This window comes from Geotrypetes seraphini, chromosome 13 (assembly GCF_902459505.1).
Source record: "Geotrypetes seraphini chromosome 13, aGeoSer1.1, whole genome shotgun sequence".
Lineage (NCBI taxonomy): Eukaryota > Metazoa > Chordata > Amphibia > Gymnophiona > Dermophiidae > Geotrypetes > Geotrypetes seraphini.
Genome location: NC_047096.1, coordinates 847,892 through 872,502, shown reverse-complemented (window position 1 = coordinate 872,502; position 24,611 = coordinate 847,892). Strand labels below are relative to the sequence as shown.

General features: G+C 43.5%; 2 protein-coding genes across 2 annotated transcripts in view; both read left to right on the top strand.

The window, feature by feature from the left end:
* Positions 1-18,427, top strand: part of LOC117347397 (cytochrome b561 domain-containing protein 1) — a 134,107-nt gene extending 115,680 nt beyond the window's left edge. Inside the window, exon 4 of the mRNA XM_033918268.1 lies at positions 18,213-18,427. Coding sequence (XP_033774159.1) covers positions 18,213-18,410 — 198 coding nt within the window. The 3' untranslated portion in view covers positions 18,411-18,427. The remainder of the gene's footprint in view (positions 1-18,212) is intronic.
* Positions 18,428-18,576: 149 nt separating this feature from the next.
* GPR61 (G protein-coupled receptor 61) lies at positions 18,577-20,026 on the top strand. Its single transcript, XM_033918266.1, has one exon. The coding sequence runs from the start codon at positions 18,611-18,613 to the stop codon at positions 19,973-19,975; it is 1,365 nt and encodes a 454-aa protein (XP_033774157.1). The 5' UTR covers positions 18,577-18,610; the 3' UTR covers positions 19,976-20,026.
* Positions 20,027-24,611: the final 4,585 nt, after the last annotated feature.

The window sequence follows — 24,611 nt, the reverse complement described above, 5'->3', positions numbered from 1 at the left end:
GAGCCACTGTCCGCGCTCTTCAACCTCTCCCTTAGTACAGGCAGCGTCCCGTTGGACGTGAAGATGGCTAATGTCATTCAACTCCACAAGAAAGGCTCAAAGATGGAGGCAGCAAACTACAGACCAGTGAGTCTAACATCAATAGTGAGCAAACTAATGGAAACTCTAATCAAACGCCAATTGAATAAGATCCTGAATGAGGAGAATCTACGGGATCCCCGTCAACATGGATTTACTAAGGGGAGATCATGCCAATCCAACCTGATCAGCTTCTTTGACTGGGTGACGGGGAAGCTGGATGTTAGGGAGTCCCTGGACATCGTATACCTGGACTTTAGCAAAGCATTCGATAGCGTACCACACCGCAGGTTGCTGAGCAAGATGAGTTCTATAGGATTGGGCGACACATTGACAAAATGGGTTGGGAACTGGCTTGGAGGTAGGCTTCAAAGGGTAGTGGTGAACAGCACCCCCTCCGAAATGACGGAGGTGATCAATGGAGTGCCCCAGGGCTCGGTCTTGGGCCCGATCCTATTCAACATCTTTATAAGAGACTTGGCAGAAGGGCTTCGAGGTAAAATAACATTATTCGCCGATGACGCCAAACTAAGTAATGTAGTGGACAAATGCACAACGGATGAAGATTCAATGCCCGACAACATGATGCACGACCTACTCCTACTGGAGCGCTAGTCTAGGTCCTGGCAACTCAGCTTCAATGCCAAAAAATGCAAAGTTATGCACCTGTGCAGCCAAAATCCATGCAAGACTTATACCCTCAATGGCGAGATCCTAACAAGAACGGTAGCAGAACGAGACTTAGGGGTGATCGTCAGTGAGGACATGAAGGCTGCCAATCAAGTGGAGCAAGCTTCATCCAAAGCAAGCCAAATCATAGGTTGCATACGCAGGGGTTTCGTCAGCCGTAAGCCGTAAGTCATTATGCCATTGTATAGATCCATGGTGAGGCCCCACCTGGAATACTGTGTGCAATTCTGGAGGCCGCATTATCGCAAGGATGTGCTGAGACTGGAGTCGGTTCAGAGAATGGCCACCCGGATGGTCTCGGGACTCAAGGATCTCCCGTACGAAGAACGGCTAGACAAATTACAGCTATACTCGCTCGAGGAGCACAGAGATAGGGGAGACATGATCGAGACGTTCAAGTATCTCACGGGCCGCATCGAGGCGGAGGAAGATATCTTCTTTTTCAAGGATCCCACGGCAACAAGAGGGCATCCGTGGAAAATCAGGGGCGGGAAACTGCGAGGTGACACCAGGAAATTCTTTTTCACTGAAAGGGTGGTTGATCGCTGGAATAGTCTTCCACTGCAGGTGATTGAGGCCAGCAGCGTGCCTGATTTTAAGGCCAAATGGGATCGACACATGGGATCTATTCACAGGGCAAAGGTAGGGGAGGGTCATTAGGGTGGGCAGACTAGATGGGCCGTGGCCCTTATCTGCTGTCTATTTCTATGTTTCTACAGGTAATTGAGGCCAGCAGCATGCCTGATTTTAAGACAAAATGGGATCGTCACGTGGGATCTCTTCACAGGGAAAGGTAGGGGAGGGTTATTGGGGTGGGCAGACTTGATGGGCCGTGGCCCTTATCTGCCATCTGTTTCTATGTTTTTATGAGTGCCTCCAGGGCCAGGTTTGGGAACCACTGTTTTAGGCCTATTGCAGAATATCAAGTGTAATAAATAATAATAGTAAAGATAATTTATTCTAGTGAGTTAGATTGGTGTTTCCCAAGTTGGTCCTGGAGTCCTCCCTTGCCAGTCAGGTTTTCAGGATATCTACAATGATTAGGCATGAGGATATCTGGATGGCTGGTGGAAAAGAGGATTGTTTAGTCATTTCTTTGCCTGGTGCGAAGGTGGCGGACCTCACATGTCACCTAGATAAGATTTTAGACAGTGCTTAGGGTGGAGTCTGCTGTCTTGGTACATGTGGGTATCAACAACATAGGGAAATGCAGTAGGGAGGTTCTAGAAGCTAAATTTAGACTCTGTTAGGAAGTTAAAATCACAAACCTCCAGGGTAGCATTTTCAGAAGTGAAATCAGTTAACTTAGCGGAGTTTAAAAAATGCTTGGATAATTTCCTAAACAAGAAGTCCTTGGACTGTTAGAATAAGCAGCATTAAATCTGCTTGCCTTGGATTGGTAGCATTGAATGTTGCTACTCCTTGGGTTTTGGCCAGGTACTAGGGACCTGGATTTGCCACTATGAGAATGGGCTACTAGGCTTGATGGGCCATTGATCTAACCCTGTAAGGCTGTTCTTATGTACTACTTGGGATCTAGCTAGGTACTTGGGACCTAGGTTGGCCACTCTTGGAAATAGGATACTGGGCTCGATGTTCCAGTATGGCAGCTCTTAAGTTCTTATGCGAGCCAAGTCTAGCGCAATTGCACCATTGTGACATCTCTGCTGAGGTTGGCTCTTAGGCATTGGTGGAATGAGGCATTATGACATTACAATTTCAGCTCTGGAATGTTGCTACTCTTTGGGTTTCTGTCTGGTACTTGGGGCCTGGGTTGGCCACTGTTGGAAACATGATTCTGGGCTTGATGGACCTTCGGTCTGTCCCAGTATAGCTATTCTTATGTTCTTATGCGCAGAGGTCCTCCAGATGCAGCCCTGAGCAAGGAGAGACTGAGAAAGAAGTGGGGATGGTCTGAGAAAAAAAAAGTGTATGGTGTACATAGGTTAGGTAGGGAAGAGGGACTATTGAGGGAGAGAATATGGACCAGGGTGGACTGAAGTAATAGCACGTGTGGTGTGGATGTTATGAGAGTAAGATGGTAAATTTTGGTGATGAGTTGGGGTTGAGGAGGGAGAGAGACTGGTGGGACTTACAGTGCTACCCCTAACATTTCTTTGACCTACAAGTCCTACCTGTATGTGCACCACTTGCTGTGCTTTTAATTTAAAGACAGCCTGACCAGCCCTGTTCACAACCCACCATGCTTTAGTTTCGTTTATATGGATTTGGTAATTTGTGCCAAGTTGAGCACCCCAATCATTTTGAAAAGTTGGCTCCTATGAACTAGAAGGATGCTAGGGTGCATAGGGAGAGGTCTGTTCAAATTCAAGACTAAACTAATAACGTTCTTATTCCAAGACGCATACCACTGCGTCTAAATATCTCCTTTCCAACAGCATAGCAGTATATCACACGAACCGCTTTTAAGAAGTGATCCCCATTCCTGGTGTTTTATTCCCCCTCCCTCTCTTCCCTTTAATTAATTTGTTTTTAATGATGTAATTATTAACTTCCCCCTCCTTTACCCTCAAACTCATGTTTGTATTTATAATTTGCCCATTTAATGTTCACATTAACCTCGGCTTTAGAAAATTACTTAAAACCTACCTATTCAGCAAACAAGACCCGAATTGTCCCGCCCCCCCGACAATAACTCCCCGCCTCCCCACTTCGCCTCCCTCATGAGGCCATCCCTTTTTCCCTACTTTCCACCTCCTCTGTCTAGTTCGATTAAAGCTGTAATTCTGATAAATAATTGTAAATCTGCCTGTCTATGCAGATCCTAATCTAATTGATGTAAACCGCCTAGAACTCGCTGGGTATGGCGGTATATAAGAATAAAAATTATTATTATTATTTCCCCCTTTTACCCCCCTACAAAAATTTATTTTAACCTTTTTTAGCTTTGTAAACTGGACAGGTGCACGTCGATGGTCGGTATATTAAAATTTAATTAAACTTGAAAAAGGAGGTATTGATGCCCCTGTATAAGACTCTGGTGGGACTTCATTTAGAATATTGTGTACAATTCTGGAGGCCGCACCTTCAAAAAGATATAAAAAGGATGGAGTCGGTCCAGAGGAAGGCTACTAAAATGGTGCGTGGTCTTCGTCATAAGGCGTATGGGGACAGACTTAAGATCTAATCTATATACTTTGGAGGAGATGCGGGAGAGGAGAGATATGATAAGAGACGTTTAAATACCTAGGTAGCATTCTTTCATTTGAACAGAAACTCCAGATTGAGAGGGCATAGGTTGTAGGGTTACCATATGGCTCCAGAAAAAGGAGGATGTATTGAGGTATCTGGGTTTTACTTCCATTGAAAGCAATGGAAGTAAAACCCAGATGTCTCAATCCGTCCTCCTTTTTCTGGAGCCATATGGTAATCCTGATAGGATGAAGTTAAACTAAACTAAACTAAACCTTAGGTTTGTATATCTCACCATCTCCACAAGCGTAGAGCTCGGCACGGTTTACAGGGTTAGATTGAAAAGGAGCTACAATGAAGGGTTATAGGAAAGGAGCTAGGAAGATAAAGAGGGACAGGGTACCAAAGAGCGGGAGGTGTTAGATTTTTGAAAAGAGCCAAGTTTTCAGGTGTTTGCGGAAGGATTGGAGGGAGCTAGAAATACTGAGCGGGAATGTGAGGTTGTTCCAGAGTTCTGTGGTTCTAAAGGGGAGGGATGTTCCTAGTTTTCCTTCGCGGGATATACCTTTTGCAGAGGGGAATGATAGTTTCAGTTTTTGGGAGGATCTAGTGGAATTAGGGTTAGAGGAGTTCCAGAAGAGTGGGATAACGGGAGGGAGGATGCCATGTAGGATCTTGAAAGCTAAACAGGAACATTTAAAGAGGACTCTGGAGTGAACTGGAAGCCAATGAAGTTTGGACAGGATTGGGGAGACGTGGTCGAACTTGCCTTTAGCAAAAATAAGCTAAGTTAAGAGGTGATAGGATCAGGAGTAACCTAAGCGGCTGCATAATGTAATGTATGATATTAAGAACTGAATAAATGCCAACAGGTTAATGTTGATTATCTCTAAAATGAAAATTATGCTTTTTTCGAGAGATTTTGATCCTGATTTAATGTGCTGTTACCCATTTTGAATACAGTGATGCATTTTTCTGCCGAAGTCCAATATTTGGGTGTGATTTTGGATACCCAGTTGACTTTTAAGAAGACCTACTTAAATTACAGATGTTGAGCAAACTTCGGATGTATTTATTGCAATTATTTTAAACATATTCTTCAATCTCTTGTGCAAGCTGGTTTGGATTACTATAATGTTGTATATTTGAGTATAAAAACAACAAAAAAATCAGATTTGAAATTCCACAGTACAAAAGTGGAATTCTCGAATTCAATAAGTAATACTTATTGCCATTTATCTTAAATTTCCATTTATTATATTAAATCTAATATACAGGTTTCACACACAACTGTAATTTATTAAACAAGAGGAAAAGACCACATAGAATATAGAATTCACAACGTGGTTGATAGCAGGACAAGTTCTCTATCATAGGTCTACAAAAACCTCTTGTAGCCGATTGTATCAGATTAAGCTTTTTTTGACATGCAACACAGATTTTGTCATATATTTAATAATCTGTCCGTGGGTAAATCAACAGGCCCGTTCAGAATATGAATGAGTGAACATAAATCAAATATCAAATTAAAGAGGCTGAGCGCTCCATTGGTTGAACATTGTCTTGAATTTCAACATGATTTTCAGCAGTTAAAATGTTTATGCATCGATAAAGAAATTAAAAATGAGCGGGGAGGTGATCGTCACAATAAACTACTGCAGCGGCAAGCCCGATGGATTTTCCAGCTAAACACTGTCAAACCTTTTGGCTTAAACAGTAACATAGGTTGGCATTCTTTTTACTAACATTTAAAGTTTGATGCAAGTGTGACGTCATTTGAGTCAGTTTAAATACGCATGCGTGGTGTCCTAAAGATTACCGGCGCCATTTTTTGAAATGCAAGAAAGTTCATACTGAATGCAGTAAGTACTACTTCGATTGAGTGTGTTAACTGTGCTTTATGATGTATTTAAATGTTTGTGATACATTCTTTGGCATTTATTTCTTCTTCTTCTTCAGTTGTTCAAAAAGTCCCCCGACGAAGCCAAAAATTTTGGCGAAATGGGTCCCGTCGGGCTCTTATCTACGTTTGAGATAAGTGCATTTTTTGCTGATTGTTATCATTTAAGTGCTTAGTACACGTACTAATATTAAGTTTTTCAATCGGCTACTAGAGGTTTTTGTAGACCTATGATAGAGAACCTGTCCTGCTATCAACCACGTTGTGAATTCTATATTCTATGTGGTCTTTTCCTCTTGTTTAATAAATTACAGTTGTGTGTATTAGATTTGTTATTGACATTTTTTAGGTTTTCTTCCATTTGTGTTGACTGGTAGTTAAACACACATTTATTATATTAACCACATGTTTTATGGTAATCTGGAGGGAGAAAAAACCTCGGTCTGGTTAATAGCAAAATTGTAGGTATGCGCTTAAAATTTATAAATTAATGGAAGCATCTAAACAACTTATCTTATGATTGAAGGAACTTTAATACTACATGCTGATTCGGACTTTTTATAGATACATTCAACCTCTAATGCACTTACCTTATGAAACATTGGGGTCCGTTTACTAAGGCACGCTAAATCGGCTAGCGTAGCAAAAGAGGGGGATTTCTGCTTTGGTTATCAGATGGGTTCTCCCTTCCTTTTGTATGGCTCTCTTTCCTATTTTATAATGTAATTCTTTACCTTAATCCTATCGTTCCAGTAGGTCCTGTATGTAATGTAAACACTTAGAAGACTGATAGGTGGTATCCAAATTTGTATTAAACTTGAAACTCTCAGCTTGAAATGCCCCTCTCTGTACAGAGGACCCCTCTCCACCTCTCAAGACCCTCTGCTGCGAGAGGGGCTGTCAGACACAGCTAGCAAACATTCCTGGCTGGAATCTGAGCATGGGTTTCTTATCTTTGTATTTTATAATGATAGCCACTAAGCAATTTAGATGTAAATATGATATCGACGGAAGCATCTCCACAGAACGATTTACCATGGCTGGGAAGGCTAATACTGAGGAACTCTAGCCTAGGTGGCTTTTAGGACCCAGAAGCATGCCTTCTCTCTCAGCTGCTGGCTGCTTCTCACCCTTCACTGCAGTGGCTCTGTTCACCATCTAATAGTGTGGAAGACTGAGTGGTACCCAGCGTCCTGAAAAGCCTCAGATGAAAGGTATGAGCTCATGCTTAGGGAAGGACAGAGAGCACTTTGCTTTCCAGTTATCACCTCCTGACAGCGATGTACTGGCATTCCTGTCTGTCATGCTCAGAAAGCATTACTGACCATTGTCATGATGGTGGCCCGAAGGAGCTGAGATGCACTGAGGGAGGGAGCAGGGGCCGGGGCTTGAGGTACTTAGAGAGAGGACAGCAAACTATTCAACATTCGAGATGAGAGAGTCTTTACTCAGCACAATCCAGGAAAGAAGGAATAAGGTTCAGACAGAGCAAAGGTTAGAAAATTTGCTGCCTCACATTTTCTTTTTCAATCATTTTTTGTCTTTTTCAGCCTTCCTGGTTAGAGTGTGCTGCAGCCTATTGGTAGTCTGTCTGGATAGTGAGGCCCTGTTGCAGTGGTCTGGCCAGTGTGTCCATGTGGACGGTGGGACTTTGGTGCACACAGCAATGAGCTGACAGCGTGTGTTGGTGTGGATTGTGATACCCTGTAGCACACAACAGAGGGCTCATCACTGTGAATGGTGAGGCCGTATGGATCCAGATTCACTCAACAGGGGTGATCCAGGCTTGGGCTTACCCTGTTGCATGCAAAGATTTGTAGTCTTGATTTTCTTAGGGAATGCAATGGGAAACTCAGAACTACAAGTCCCTGCATAGAATGGAGTAAAACCAGAACTGGATCAACCCTGTTGGATGAATCTGGATCCACTTGGCAGACTGCACTGTGGATGGCGAGGGACCTTGGTCATACCTGAGAACTTCTGGTTACCCCAAGACTGGTAATGATTTTCTGAAGGGGTCACTGACCTGGAACCCTTTGGAATGTGCTTCCTTTTCCGTTCAATCTGCTTTTTTTATTTATTGACAGTAACAGGTAGAGTCATTGAGGTGCAAAATCTATATATACCGCGTATCAACAAGGGATCCAAGAGGAAAAAGAACAAGGAACCGACGTGGCTCATTGTAGTGGTGAAGGAAGCAGAGACAAGAAGACTTCGTGTAAGGAATGGAAACGGTCAAAAACAGACAAAAACTGGAAAAAGCACAAGCAACATCAAAGCAGGTGCCACAAGGCAGTAAGAGGGACCAAGAGAGACTACAAGGAAAAACTAGCCAAGGAGGCAAAAAACTTCAAGCCGTTCTTTCGATATATTAAGGGGAAATGACCTGGAATAAAGGGAGTGCTAAAGGAGGACAAAGCCATCGCCGACAAACTGAACACATTTTTTGCGTCTGTATTTACCAAAGAGGATATACACAACATACCGGAAGCCAAAAGGCTATATGCAGGAAATGAAGACAAGAAACTGACAGGGTTGACGGTCAGTCTAGAAGAGGTATGCAGGCAGATTGATAGACTTAAAAACGATAAATCCCCGGGACCGGATGGCATCCATCAAAGGGTAATCAAGGAACTGAAAGGTGCTATAGCTGAACTGCTTTAAATAATAGCCAATCTGTTGATCAAATCGGGAAGGATTCTGGAAGACTGGAAAGTGGCGAATATTACGCCGATCTTCAAGAAAGGTTTGAGGGGAGATACGGGAAACTACAGACCGGCAAGTCTGACCTCGGTACCGGGAAAGACATAGGGCTCCTTTTACAAAGGCGCACTAGCGGTTTTAGCGCGCGCTAGCCGCTACCGTCTCCTCTTGAGCAGGTGGTAGTTTTTCAAGTAGAGCACGCTAATCCGGTGCAAGCGCTAAAACCACTAGCGCACCTTTGTAAAAGGAGCCCATAGTTATGAAATTGTTGAATTTTTAATTAATTGTATTTCACTGATTGTCCAGCCTTCTTCTGTGTAAACCGCCTAGAAATTGTTTGATTAAGGAGATATAGAAGAATAAAGTTAAGTTATGGAGGCGCTGATAGAGGACCGCATCATTGATCACCTTGACGGACACAATCTGATGAGAACCAGCCAGCATCGACTTCAGCAAAGGAAGATCTTGCTTGATGAACTTGCTGCACTTCTTTGGGGGAGTAAACAGACAGAAAGACAAGGTGACCCAGTTAACATTTTATTTCAGGATTTTCAGAAGGCATTCGACAAGGTTCCGCATGAACGACTACTTTGAAAAATTGTGAGCCATGGAATCGAGGGTGAAATATTCATGTGGATTAAAAACTGGCTGTCGGATAGAAAACAGAGAGTGGGGACTGGAAAAGTGTCACGAGTGGAGTGCCGCAGGGCTCGGTGCTTGGACCCACGCTCTTCAACATATTTATAAACGACCTGGAAATTGGTACGACAATCGAGGTGATTAAATTATGGGGAATTTAGGAAACACCTAAAAACATATCTGTTCCTGAAGTACTTAGGTAGCTGATTTGTACAATCTTATTCCACAATAACTGATCTCTAGAGCTGTTAGTCACTAGCTTTTAATTTTGTAGCATTTTTAATCATTGTAAACCGCATAGAACTTCACGGTCCTGTGGTATATAAACTCTTATATTATTATTATTAAATTTGCAGACAATACGAAGTTATTCAGAGTAGTGAAGACGCAGAAGGATTGCAAAGACCTGCAACGTGACATAAACACGCTCGAGAAATGCACCGCGACATGGCAAATGAGGTTTAACGTGTATAAGTGTAAGGTGATGCATGTCGGTAACAAAAATCTTATACACGAATACAGGATGTCTGGTGCAGTACTTGGAGAGACCTCCTAGGAAAGAGACTTGGGAGTTCTGGTCGACAAGTCAATGAAGCCGTCCGCGCAATGTGCGGTGGCAGCGAAAAGGGCGAACAGAATGCTAGGAATGATTAAGAAGGGGATCACAAACAGATCGAAGAAGGTTATCATGCCGCTGTACCAGGCCATGGTACTCCCCCACCTGGAATACTGCGTCCAGCACTGTCGCCGTACATGAAGAAGGACACAGAATTACTTGAAAGGTTCCAGAGAAGAGTGACTAAAATGGTTAAGGGGCTGGAGGAGTTGCCATACAGTGAGAGATTAGAGAAACTGGGCATGATTGAAACATTCAAGATAATGAAGGGAATAGACTTAGTAGATAAAGACAGATTGTTCACCCTCTCCAAGGTAGAAAGAATGAGAGGGCACTCGTTAAAGTTAAAAGGGAATAGATTCTGTACGAACATAAGGAAGTTCATAGAAACATAGAATATGACAGCAGAAAAGGGCTGTAGCCCATCAAGTCTGCCCACGCTAATGACCCACCCCCAGACTTCACCCGGCTAGAGATCCCACATACATATCCCATTTCTTTTTGAAATCGAGCACGCTGCTGGCATTAATCACCTGCAATGGAAGTTCTTCTTCACCCAGAGAGTGGTAGAAAACTGAAACGCTCTTCCGGAGGCTGTTATAGGGGAAAACGCCCTCCAGGGATTCAAGACTAGGTTAGACAAGTTTCTGCTGAACTAGAAAGTACGCAGGTAAGGCTAATCTGAGTTAGGGCACTGATCTTTGACCTAAGGGCCGCCGCGGGAGCGGACTGCTGGTCTGACCCAGCAGCGGCCATTCTTATGTTCCTCTTCTTCACCCCCAACTCAGACCACTGAGAATTAGTGATGGAGAGAGAACTTGCCACCAACATACAAACTCACTGATCTGGGAGTGGATTAGTACAAGATTGAGGGGAATTTTCTTTTCCACCCAAGAAGTTTATTCTCTTCTTCCTGGCTCCCTCCTTCCTTCTCATACTCTCAAACATACATATTCTCTCTAGCATTTCTCTGCCTCCAAGTTTGATCCCACCAGCCTCAATAATCCCATGTTTTACAGCTAGGGAGAATTCATTCTCAGTTACCTCCTACATCTAGCTCACATGGGCCATAATAAAGCCGCTTCCAGCTTCAGCCCATTTGGGTTCAGTATCACCTCTGCCTTCTAGCCAACATGAGTAGGTTCTATGTCACCTCCAACTTCTCGCCTCTGACGTCTCCACCACTTTATGGCCCATGTGGTTGGATTCTGTGATACCTCCACATTCTTCCGGCCCCCCTGGACAGCCACTTTCTTCTCACCCATATAAGTGGATTTGATGTCACCTCTAGCTTCTTCTTGCAGCCTTCTGTAACACCATCTCTTCCTATTCCTTCTTTACCTGTGTGAGCCGCTGAAAAAATGCTTTAGATTCAGAGAATCCTAGTACTAGCCAGAGCTTTCTCTGGTTTCTTTGGAGACTCAACAACTAATTTCAGTTCTTGTTTTAGGTAGCAGGAAGGTTCATAAATGTCAGTAGTCTAGTGATTTACACAAGGAAGTAGCCACTTCTGCACAGAAATTAACTTGTATAGAATAGTAGCGAGTGGAAACGATGTGTCACCATAAATGGCACCTAATTTGTGGTGGGTGTGTGCACGGACAGAATTTGGGCATAGCACACAGGTGTGTGCACAAATGACAAAATGCTATGAATCAACTGCACCTGGGTATTTGCTTTAGGCCATTTGTGCCAATATTCAAAAAGGAAAATAGACTGTAGAGTTAAGAGAGGCCTGGTTGTGGCATGCAGGATCACTGTGGCTAATAAGGCTTTGTGGCACGCAGCAGTATTATTTATTTATTTATTCCATTTTCTATACCGTTCTCCCAAGGGAGCTCAGAACGGTTTAGATGAATTTATTCAGGTACTCGAGCATTTTTCCCTGTCTGTCCCGGCGGGCTCACAATCTATCTAATGTACCTGGGGCAATGGGGGGATTAAGTGACTTGCCCAGGGTCACAAGGAGCAGCGTGGGTTTGAACCTACAACCCCAGGATGCTGAGGCTGGAGCTTTAACCACTGCGCCACACACTCAGGGTGGATGGTGAATTGAAGAACATAGGTTCAGTGACATTCCTAAAACAAGAAGCCAAAACAGGAGGTTTATTTTTCTCAGAGAGGTCACAGGCCTCAGGAATCATTAGGTCATTGGGGTCCCATTCCTGGAGCATCTCTGTGTGTGCACATTTCCTTAGCCAAATGAAGGTGCTAGCTTGCATCTAAGCATAACTCATCTGAGGTCAGCCACTACTCAGAAGTATGAGGAGAGATGCTGGCTGTGGCTATTATAACTGATTAATACATGTCTAGATTCTGTCTCCAAATGAGTGATTGACTGCTATTGAATTAACGTTGAATGAGGTTAATAGTAACCTGTAGATGGCAGCAGAGAGACTTTGGCCATGAAGGAGTTTAGGGTCATCATTGCTGCTCCAGGGAATTATTCCCCCCCCCCTCCATTGTCATTCCTTCTACCATTGTAACTGATGCTTTCTGCAAGTTCTCCCCCCCCCCCCCCCACTTGGAGTTTAGAGTTATACAGTAAGTAGCATTCTAGGCAGATTCCTCTCTCCCACCCCAGAGCCATCCGGTTTACTCTGTTCAAGTTCTCCCTTCGCCCCTACTCCTGGAGCCATTCAGTTTAGGATTATAACTAGGGTTACTATATGGCTCCAGTTGAGACATCGGTGGAAGTAAAACCCGGATCTCTCAATCCATCCTCTTTTTTCTGGAGCCATATTGTAACCCTAGTGCAGGTTGGATGCACACTATAGTCATGTTGCTGTTGTTTTAGGTTGAACCACTGTTCAATGCAGTTATCCTAGTAGTTTGTTTCTGTCCTCTTGCTATTCAGGGAGGTTTGTGCTTATTGTTCACTTTTTAAACTCTGCTTCTGCTTTTTGCCTCCACCACTTTCCCTGGGAGTCCTCTGTAGGCATCCTACAGCCATGTTGTTCCTCAGCCCACCTCCTGTATCTTCATATCATGACCCCTAGTTCTGCTGCTTCCCTTACGTTGGAAAAGGCTAATTTGTGCGTTAATGACTCTCGGGCTTTTTAATGCCTTTATCACATGTCCCCTGTCATGTGTTCTAGGATTCTGATGTCTCAAATCATATGATTTGTATTGCAGAACTGAACAAAGCGAGTCATATTTTCAGCAAGTTTTTTTTTTTTTTTTTAAATTAGGATTTTATATACCGCCTATCAAGGTTATCTAAGCGTTTTTTTTGTTTTTTTTTACACTCAGCTACTACTACGACAGGATAAAGTAAAGCTCACGTACTTTATTCAAATATTCAATGGTGTATCATTTAAATAGTGCTGGTGAATATTCATTTATTTGACACCTAGCAGCTTCACTTATCCATTTGACTTAGGTCTGCTATTCTATAGAAAAAGAGTGATGTGCAGAAATATAAAGACAGCATATGCAAATTTCAAAACCTGACAAATTCCATTGACTAAGAACATAAGAATAGCCTTACTGGCTGAGACCAATGGTCCATCAAGCCCAGTAGCCTGTTCTCACGGTGGCCAATCCAGTTTCCTAGTACCTATCCAAAACCCAAAGAGCAGCAACATTCCATGCAGAATCCCCAAAGAGTAGCAACATTCCATGTGGAATCCCCAAGGAATAGCAACATTCCATGTGGAATCCCCAAGGAATAGCAACATTCCATGTGGAATCCCCAAGGAGTAGCAACATTCCATGTGGAATCCCCAAGGAGTAGCAACATTCCATGCAGAATCCCCAGGAGTAGCAACATTCCATGTGGAATCCCCAAGGAGTAGCAACATTCCATGTGGAATCCCCAAGGAGTAGCAACATTCCATGTGGAATCCCCAAGGAGTAGCAACATTCCATGTGGAATCCCCAAGGAGTAGCAACATTCCATGTGGAATCCCCAAGGAGTAGCAACATTCCATGCAGAATCCCCAAAGAGTAGCAACATTCCATGCAGAATCCCCAAAGAGTAGCAACATTCCATGCAGAATCCCCAAAGAGTAGCAACATTCCATGTGGAATCCCCAAAGAGTAGCAACATTCCATGTGGAATCCCCAAGGAGTAGCAACATTCCATGCGGAATCCCCAGGAGTAGCAACATTTCATGTGGAATCCCCAAAGAGCAGCAACATCCCATGCTACCACGTAGTTAAGCTGTGGAACTCTTTGTTGGAGCAAGTGGTAAAAGCAGGTAATGTAGCTGGGTTTGAGGAAGGTTTGGAGAAATTCCTAGAGATAAAGTTGACAGCATAAACCATTATTAAGACAGCCCAAGAGAAAGTCATTGTGTATCTCTAAGGTTAAGCAGCGTGGAATCTTGCTACTTTTTGGGATTCTGCCAGATTCTTATTATCTGGATTGGCCACTGATGGAAGCGGGAGACTGGGCAAAACATATTCTAAAACTAAAATTTTTTATTTTTTTTTTCTACCTTTGTTGTCTGGCAATTTAATTTTTCTAATCGTATTGGTCCCAGTCTCTGGTTTCTGCTTTTCTCTGTCTTCTCCTAACGTTCTTGTCATACAAAAGTGTGGTAGTGAGTCCCAGCAAGGCAAGTGCGACGGAGCCCATAGGAACCAAATGGGCTTCATTGCATTTGTCGCATCGGGAATCTCTACCACAGCGTTGTAAAAGGAGCCCATAGTTCGCTACCCATTTGTCATTTTTCTCTTCTGTTTTCCTCGACTACATTCATCTCCAACACTGATCTTTTCCTTTCATCTTTCTTATGTTTGTTTATTCAAATTTGATATATTGATGAATCTTACAGAGTTCTCAGCAGTTTACATAGCTTTTACCGTTACTTCAAGCATTGTCCCGGTGGGCTCACAATCTATCTAATGTACCTGAGGCAGTGGAGGATTAAGTGACTTGCCCAGGGTCACAGGGAGCAGTACAGGGTTTGAACCCACAACCTTAGAGTGCTGAGGCTGTTGATCTAACCACTGCATCACACTCTCCTCTTCCATTTATTCTTCTACCTGTCTATCCAGATTTAATCAATTTTTATTATCCTGCCTTCAATGTCCCTCTTTTAACTGTCTCTACCTACAGCTCTCCATTTCTTTCCTTCATGTCTTCCCATGACCCTTCCTCAGCCTTTAACTCTATCCCCTCTCCTTCCCTCCCACCTGCATCTCCTCTTTCTCTCTCCCCTTCCATCCGGTGTCTCCCCCTCCCCCCCTTTGCATTCAGCATCTCCCTTCTTTTTTCCCCTTTACATCCAGCATATTTCCTCTCTCTGTCTCTCTCCCCCTTTCATCCAGCAACTTTTATTCCCCTTGCATTTTCTGTTCCACCCTCCCTCCAGTTGTGGCTACTTCCAAGGACCATCAGCCACAGCAATAAATAGAAAACAGGCATAAGGCCACTGTCTCTCTGCGCAGCTCTGCTGATCCTGCCCCTGATTTCTAAATGAGTGGGACTAGCAGAGCAGTAGAGGTGCTAATAGGGACGGTAGCCTTGTGCCTGTTTGCTCCTGTCCTGTTTCTCTGCTGGTGCTGATGGCTGTGAAAAGTGGGGAAGGTTATAGTTAGGGATGGGGATGCTAAGCTTGTCCAAGCCTCTTACAACCAAGTGCCTGTGGTGGAAGGAGACATAGAGAGAGATGGGGAAGAGCTGGGTTCTCAACTTTTCTGGGCCCATGAATGGTACCACTGAAAAAGATGTGAACTAAATCTAAAACCCCTTTCCTTGGTGTGAATGATTTGGCTCTGCTGTCTAGGGTCTGTGTTAGGTCATTTTCAAAGGCATTTCCATGCAGAAATGGGATTTGGAAAATTGCATATGTGTATCAGAGAAGGGCTTCCTAGGGCAGAGAGTATGCTTACACGTATACTGTGGGTTTTCCAAAAGTAAGAACATAAGAATTCCCATACAGGGAAAAGGACCAATGCAAATAGTGAGCATAGATTCACAGATCTGTCATGTACACTTCTCCAGTCAGTTCTTAAATGGAAAGTTTCCCTTTAAATCTGCTGTAATGAATGCAGTAAAAAAATCCCCACAAGTTTTACAGTTTTCTTTCTTTGAAAGTTCCTCAGTGAAGACTGAAGCAAAGAATTCATTTAATCTCTCCACTATGGCCTTGTCTTCCTTGAGAGCCCCTTTTACCCCCATCTAGTGGTCCAACTGATTCTTTTCCTGGCTTCTTGATTTTAATATTGTCAAGCAGTCACTTTGTTGCTGTTGGCAGAGACTGCCGACTGGTCACTCAGGCTTCTCTAGTCTTTTCCTCTCTTTATGGGCTCTTCCAGTCACTCGGGTCTCTTCTGGTCATCACCAGTCACTTCCATTCACTTGGGACTCTTGTAATCACCACCGGTCACTTCCAGCCACTAGGGTCACTTCCAGTCATTCGAGTCTCTTCTGATCACTTGGGTCTCTTCTGGTCACTTCTGGCCACTTGGGACTCTTCTGGTCACTACCAGTCACTTCCAGCCACGCGGGACTCTTCTGGTCACTACCAGTCACTTCCAGCCACGCGGGACTCTTTAAGAATAGCTTAAAGTGTCTTCTTTTTAAAGAAGCCTTTAACTAAAAGGTTTTTTTTTTGTTGTTTTTTTTTTCTGGTTAATTCCTATTTTCATCACCCTTCATCAAATTAAGATCCTCATCCCCTTCCCTTTTGACTTTTCCTCTGTTCTAAATTTTTTCCCCTCACCTTCCTAATGTACTACCCTATTTTGGTTATTTTATTTTAAAATTGTATTTTTTTCTTCTTTCCTACCGTTTCATGTGGTATGTCACCCCAGTTTGTTTTTTACTTTTTAAAGTAGTCATTTTTAATTTTAATGTATTTGTGATTTTTTTTTTTTAATTGAATTTGATTGCCTTTGTAAAACGCTTTGTAATCTGAAAAGCGTTTAATCAAATATTATAATAAACTTGAAACTTGAAACTTGGTCATCACCGGTAACTTCCAGTCATTTGAGTCTCTCCTGATCACTCGGGTCTCTTCCAGTCAACACCAATCACTTTGCCCACTCGGGACTCTTCTGGTCATCATCGGTCATTTCCAGTCACTCGGATATTTTCCAGTCATCACTAGTTACTTCCAGGCATTTGAGTCACTCAGGTCTCTTCCAGTCACCACCAGTGACTTCTGGTCACTTGGGTCTCCCAATACCTTGGTCTCTGTGGACCTGCTGGTCACTGGTCATTTCAGATCTGAGCTTACTTGGAGTTAGGCAGGTGCCAGAATGCATCTCTCCAAGGGTCATTCAGGAACTCTGTCTCACTTGTCTTGCTAGGCTCTGGGTCTTGTCTGCAAGCTGCTGATCTCTCGAGGTGAGGTCTGTTGACTCAACATGCAAATGAGCTTGCTTTGCTTGGCCTGATGGGAAGAGCCTATACCCATCAGGTTTTAACATAGGACTTCTCCATGTAGCATTTTCTCAGCGGTGATTGGGGTCATAGTGACTCTACCCCATCACAAATATACCTAAAAATGATTTTGCTGTGTGTGTTTGCGTCCAGTTCTTTTTAAGGTCTTTCTTTGCCTTGCATTTGCAGATTTATGTCTCGATTCCTGACGCATTTGTATCCGTCTAGCCCAGTATCCTGTTTCCAATCCAAGTCATAAATACCTGGAAGAATCAAAAGAGTAGCAAGACTGTGGGTGGGGGTGTGTAATGAATGGTTTTAATGGAAGATTCCTTAAATAAGAGTTATCCTGGACAGCTGGGAGAATTGACCTGTCATAATGATAATTATAAGGGAAATTCTATAAATAAGGCAGCCATATTTATTTGCTCTTTTTATGTACCTGTGAAAAACGTCAGCAAGGCACCTAAGCGCTATTCTGTAACAGTGCACATAAGTAGCATAGGCATCAATGGTGTAACGAGGGTGAGAGGCACCCCTCCTCCATCAATTTTTCCCCACCCCCTCCTGCCACACGTGCATGCGCCCCTTCCCTTGCTCTGCACCTCTTTAACATTCCCAGCGTCAGCTCTTCCTCTGATGTCACTTCCTAGGCCTGGGTCCAGCATGTGACATCAGAGGAAGAGCCGTGCTGGCGCAAGCAGCAGGTTGCTGCTCCCGCCGGGAATGTTAAGGGGGGGGACAGAGAGGACGGGTGCAAGCGCCCCACCAAGACAGCATCCAGGGTGGACCACCTTCCCCTTACTACATCACTCATAGGCATGAATATAAGGGGTTATAGACATGGCCACAGAAGGGGCTCTGACATACATGCTTCCTTCTGCATATATGTGCCCACGGTTATACTAGGTCTGTTGCACCCCAATACCAGGCTACACTAATATTCTGTACTGGAAGCTGGGTGCCCAGGCACCATTGTAGAGTAGGCTTCCACTAAGTATTCTTGGGGCATCTCAGTGGATGTGCCCAGGTGTAGAATTGTGTTTCACTTGTAAGTTTGGAGATGAGATTCATTTTGCACTATTTCACATTTTCAGGTTCGAAATCTACCTGAAGACGAATTGAGATCTGGGAATAAAGTACTTATTCAACACAGGAAGTGTCCTAAGCCACTGCCAAGTATGTATGCATTCCCGATGTCTTTCCTGCGCTCCCAGAGACATAAACTTTTAAGCACAATCCACGAGACAAAAGAAATTGGGATAATGACAAAACTCTTTAGAGCCAGAATGTGAAGAGTAACCTCAAGACAGGTTGCAAAATGCCCTGAGAAAATGGTTCAGATGATTTTCCAAGGAGGTAGCAGAAAATTAAATCTTTCTGCCCTTTGATACATCTACATCTAAAATTCTCTCTAGAACTTGTTTTTGCTTTGGAATAGGATGGATCATGGGCCTGTGATGAGACACATTGTGGGGTTCTCTTTTGAGTATCCATGGAGCCTTCACTTCCCACTCAAAGGACATGGAATTCCTCTAGACCCGAAAGCTTCTATCAGACAGCTCAGAATTCTATAAATCCAACCTCCAGTCTGGGATCTGGAACCAGAGATGTGGCCTCAGAGTCAGTTGGACTTTTCTTCATGCTCTTGGTTGACCTGCTTGCTATTGCTGGAAATGTGGCAGTAATGACGGTGATCATCAAAACTCCAACACTAAGGAAATTTGTCTTTGTTTTCCACCTTTGTTTGGTGGACCTCCTTGCAGCTTTGACGTTAATGCCATTAGCAATGTTATCCAGTTCTTCCCTTTTCAATGATATTATCTTTGGGGAAGCCATATGTCGGGTCTATCTCTTCCTCAGCATTTGTTTCATAAGTATGTCCATTCTGTCGATCTCTGCCATTAACATAGAACGATACTACTATGTAGTCCACCCCATGAGATATGAGGTGAAGATGACTGTTGGCTTAGTGATATCTGTTTTGGTTGGTGTTTGGATCAAAGCAATCATCATGTCTGTCATCCCAGTTTTGGGCTGGAGCACCAAACAATTCACCAGTTCTTCTGGTTACAGTAGTCGCCATTGCTCTCTACAATGGAGCAGCACCTCCTACAGGAAGATATTTATAGTCTTTTTTGCAATCTTCTATTTTTTGTTGCCTGTCTTGATCATATTTGTGGTGTACTGCAGCATGTTCAAAGTTGCCAGGGTAGCTGCCATGCACAATGGGCCACTACCAACATGGATGGATACACCACGTCAGAGGTCACAGTCTCTCAGTAGCAGGTCCACAATGGTCACCAGCTCTGGAGCACCAAGAACCACCCCACAGAGAATATTTGGAGGTGGAAAAGCTGCTATTATCCTCATAGCTGTGGGAGGACAGTTTATTTTCTGTTGGCTGCCATATTTTTCCTTTCACCTCTACTCAGCACTGAGTTCCCAGTCATTCTCTGGAGGTCAGATAGAGAAGGTGGTGACCTGGATCGGGTATTTTTGTTTTACTTCCAATCCTTTCTTTTATGGGTGTCTGAATCGCCAGATCAGAGGAGAGCTTAGCAAACACCTCAGTTGTTTCTTCAAACAATCTCTGCAGGAGGACATGAATTTACCTAGCCGGGATGGTTCCATTGAGGAGAACTTCTTACAATTCCTTCAGGGTACTGGATGCAATATTGAGGCAAGAAACGTTCACACCAACTCCAGTCCTAAATTGGAAGAGCCCACCATTGACTTTCGGATCCCAGGACAGATTGCAGAGGAAACCTCCGAATTCCTGGACCAGCATACACAGAGCGACATTACTGCATCTGACAATTACATAAGAACGATACACTTAGCAAAAAATGAGCCCTAGTAATCCTTGTACATGACAATCTCATTAGACTTATGTGTGAAACAATGCAGATCCCACTCAAGCTTCAGCATTTGCTTAGACTGATCTCATTATTTGTATTGGTTTAATTGCTTTCTTATTTTGGTTTTGGAGTCTTTAGAAAGTGAAATTATGAAATATTCACTAGATCCAGGAACTGGGTCAGGATTTAAGTATTATGTTTCTCTCTGGCTATATTTGATTCAGTAGAGTGTATGATATCAGGAGGTAAGTCCACAGAGGGCTTACAGAGCAGAAAGTGGAGTCACAGAGATCCCAGAATGCTTTGCCTGCCCCGTCTCTGCTGACTCTGGGCCAATGCAGACAGTGACATCTGTGCACAACTTCCAGGCACATGATGCAGGAAAGGGTTTTGTGCAGATGTTAACCCTTCACAAAATCTTTGGGTAGACACTGGCATAAAGTATATTAAAATGATAGTAATGAAGTACACAAAACTACACAGGAGACTTTAAGCAAACATAACGCAAGAACTTGAATGGGGCTTAGAAGGGATAACTGCCATAGGATCTGTGAGAATTGAATGCCAGCTTCTCTTTGCCACTTTGAAGCCAGAATGGGAGGCAGGAGTTCTGTACACATTTAAGCACAAATTCTGGAATGGTTTTTCTATGCAGGAAATGTTTTTGATGCTAATATTTATCTGCAGAATAACTTTCCAGCATAAAAATTGCCATACTGGGACAGACCAAAGGTCCATCAAGCCCAATATCTGAGATGAAGTGGGAATTAAATTTGGCAAATGAAAGGGACAAAGTTCAAACAGTTCTTTATTGTGGAGATTCACAAATGGGTCTCAACACAAGCTGTGTTTTGGCAGAAAAGCCTTCATTAGGAGTCCAAGCAATATCAAAATATCCAGTCAAACTTGGTCTAAAAACGGCATGACATCATCTAGATTTCAGCAGCACACATTTTTGTGGAATCTGGATGATGCAATGCAGTTTTTTAGACAACCTTGTGGCTATTCTGATATTGCTTAATTCTTGATGAAGGCTTTTTTTTGCCAAAACACAGCTTGTGTTGAATCCTGATTGGACTGTGTGTGTCCCTTTTGTTTGCCTGATTTGGTTCCCACTTCATCTCGGTTGCTTCCCTTTTGGGAATTTGTATCTTCTGTTTTCTCAGGAATAACATTCCAGCACATGCACAGATGTATGCTCACACTTTTCTATTGGTCAGACATGTACACAGTACTAGTTGCCCTAAGCACAGAGCCTTGTGCACATATGTTCGGTATACTTGCCCAAGTTCTGTATATTTCAGATTTGCATATGACTAGCTTACGACATCAGTGTGCAAAAGTGTTATGTTCACATTTGAAGCTGCATCATTAGCTCTTATGGTTTTAGCTTAGCATCCTACTTTTTCCCTTAGTTACAGCTCCTTGTATACCGTTCAAAAGGTATACAAAGGTCCTGATTATGAATCCCTTTTATTCTAATTCCAACTGGTTTCCAAATGATGGATCTAGAAATGCCGCTAGAAAACTCATGTCAGATCTGAGTCACAAAATGAATGAATGTCTTTCTCTGAGCATTCATCAATATATTTTACCTAGTCTATCTGTTGCTCTCCTCCCCATTATCCCAGACCTGGCCCTCTGCTGTACACACCCCCCCCCCCCACCCCTCCACTTGACCCTCTCCCTTTGCTACTTTCCTCCTGACATAAGATAAAGGTCAATAATTTAGGTGATGCAATTGGGAAGGAGAGGCTCTTGCCCAGTTAAATCACCAATGGAAGGCTATTAGTTGATATTAAGCAGGGCTTATCTGGATCGTATCCCACTAAACACCTAAGCCAAAACCAGTGGGTGGTCTCTGGATGGAGGCATCACATAACCAGTTAAGTAAGCCAGCCATTTAGGACTGTCTAAACAGCAGCCCTAACTTAGCTGATTTAGGATAAATATCACCACTGAACTGATTAAGTGCTGTTCATTTCCACATACCTGGATTTTTAGTGTAAATCTTTTTATTATGAACAAAATGAACCAGAAACACACAATGGTAAAATGACAATCAAAGAATTTACAAGGATATCAACCAGCCAAAGAGGACTGTACTCTGATGACCTCTTAGCTTTCAAGATAACCCCCCAAGTCCCCCCATCCCCATCCCTAAACTCCAACAAGACAAGATATAACTAAGGTTTACCTGGATTTTTAATGCTGATTCCTGGACATGGCTTGGTATTGAATATCTGGGCATAATTTTGGAAGTGGTAGTCAGCATTTCAAAAAAAATACGCACCACTACATCTGAATATTGCTCCCATAGAACATGAGGACAGATACATACCTATCTTGTCCATCTAGTCTACCCATAAAGTGGCTAAAGTGAGGAAAGACTAAAATGGTTAGAATTCTTCAGCTTGGAAAAGAGACGGCTGAGGGGAGATATGATTAAAGCCTACAAAATCCTGAGTGGACTAGAATGGATACAAGTGGATCGATTTTTCACTCCATCAAAAATTACAAAGATTAGGGGACACTCAATGAAGTTTCAGGGAAATACTTTTAAAACCAATTGGAGGAAATTTTTTTTCACTCAGAGAATAATTAAGCTCTGGAACACGGTGGTAAGAGCAGATAGTGTAGCTCACTGTTCTTCAACCGCCGGTCCGCGGACCAATGCTGGTCCGCAGGAAATTTCTGCCAGTCCGCACAGGGCCGGTAAGATTAAAGTGACCATAGGTCTGTTTTCAGACCTCCTGTCCCGTTGTCCCCACACACAGCTTCGGGACAACGTCCTGAAGCTGTGCTCAGGGACAACGGGACAGGCGATCATTTCCTGTACCTCCCTCCTTCCTTTCCCCGGGTCCCCTTCTCTTACCATCCTGCCACTGCTGCTAAAGCCAACAGGAAGTCTTCTTTCCGATGTCAATTCTGACATCGGAGAGGACGTTCTGGGCTAGCCAATCACTGCCTGGCTGGCCCAGAACGTCCTCTCCGACGTCAGAATTGACGTTGGAAAGAAGACTTCCTGTCGGCTTTAGCAGCAGCAGCAGGGCGGTAAGAGCAGGGGGGGAAAGGAAGGAGGGAGGCTTTGTTTTGTGGGGCAGGGAGGGAAGGAGGTAGGCAGGCAAGAAGGCTGGCTTTGGCCAGGGAGGGAGGGAGAGAAGTAGACAGGCAGGCAGGCTGGCTTCAGGGGTGGGACAAAGTGTGGAAGGCAGTGAGAGGGACATAGGAAGGAGGCACTGGGGGCACTAAAGAGATATGAAGGAGGCATTGGGGCACTAAAGACAGGAATGGGCACTAAGGACATAGGATGGAGGCACTGGGGGCACTAAAGACAGGAAGGGGCACTAAGGACATGGGAAGGAGGCACTGGGAGCACTAAGGACATGGGAAGGAGGCACTGGGGGCACTAAGGACATGGGAATGAGGTACTGGGGGCACTAAAGACATTGGAAGGAGGCACTGGGGGCACTAAAGACGTGGGAAGGAGGCACCAGGGGCACTAAGGACATAGGAAGGAAAGAGGGAGAGAATAGAAAGGGACAATTCTTGGGCCTGAGTGCAGAAAGAAAGAAATAAAAGAAAGGATACACAGACAGAAGGAAACGCAACCAGAGTCTCATGAAATCACCAGACAGCAAAGGTAGGAAAAATGATTTTATTTTCAATTTAGTGATCAAAACGTGTCAGTTTTGAGAATTTATATCTGCTGTCTATATTTTGTACTATATTTGTCTATTTTTCTATAGTTACTGAGGTGACCGAGCTTGCGGAGATGAGGCAGAAACGGGGTTTTAAAATTTTAGTCCTAGTAGTTTGCCGGTCCACAAAATAATTCTTTTATTTCTCCCGGTCCACAGGTGTAAAAAGGTTGAAAAACACTGGTGTTGCTGGTTTTAAGAAAGGTTTGAACAAGTTCCTGGAGGAAAAGTCCATATTCTGTTATTGAGAAAGACATGAGGGAAGCCATTGTTTGTCCTATATTGGTAGCATGGAATATTGCTACTCCTTGGGTTTTGGCCAGGTACTAGTGACCTGGATTGGCCACCGTGCGAACGGGCTACTGGGCTTGATGGACCATTGGTCTGACCCAGTGAGGCTATTCTTATGTTCTTACCTGCCATACCCCTCAATGCCTTGTTTCAGAGTGCAGGTCATTTAAGTTCACTTTGCTACAGGATCCTCTGTACCCCACGTCAGACACTGTTTTTAATCCCTACCACCTTCCCCAGGTACCCACCATCCTTTCAGTAGAAAAATATTTCCAGGTCTTATTCTTAAGTCTACCACCCTGCAACCTTGATGATGTCTACACAAAGAGGTGGACTTTTCCTTCTAACCCTTTAGCAATATTGCTCACAAATCTGCAGCCCCAGTACTGACACCTGGAGTACTCCACTACTCACCTTTCTTTCCTCCAAGTGAATTCCATTAACCACCACCCTCCATTTTCTGTCGTTAACCCGTTTCCAATCCAGTGAGTTCTACTTCACTCCGTTTAGTTTATTTATGAACTTCCTATGAGGAACTGTAGCAAAGACTGCTAAAATCCAAGTAAACTACATCTAGCACTTGTCCTTGACCACTTCTCTGATCACATAATCAAACAAATTGATCAGACTCATTTGGCAAAAT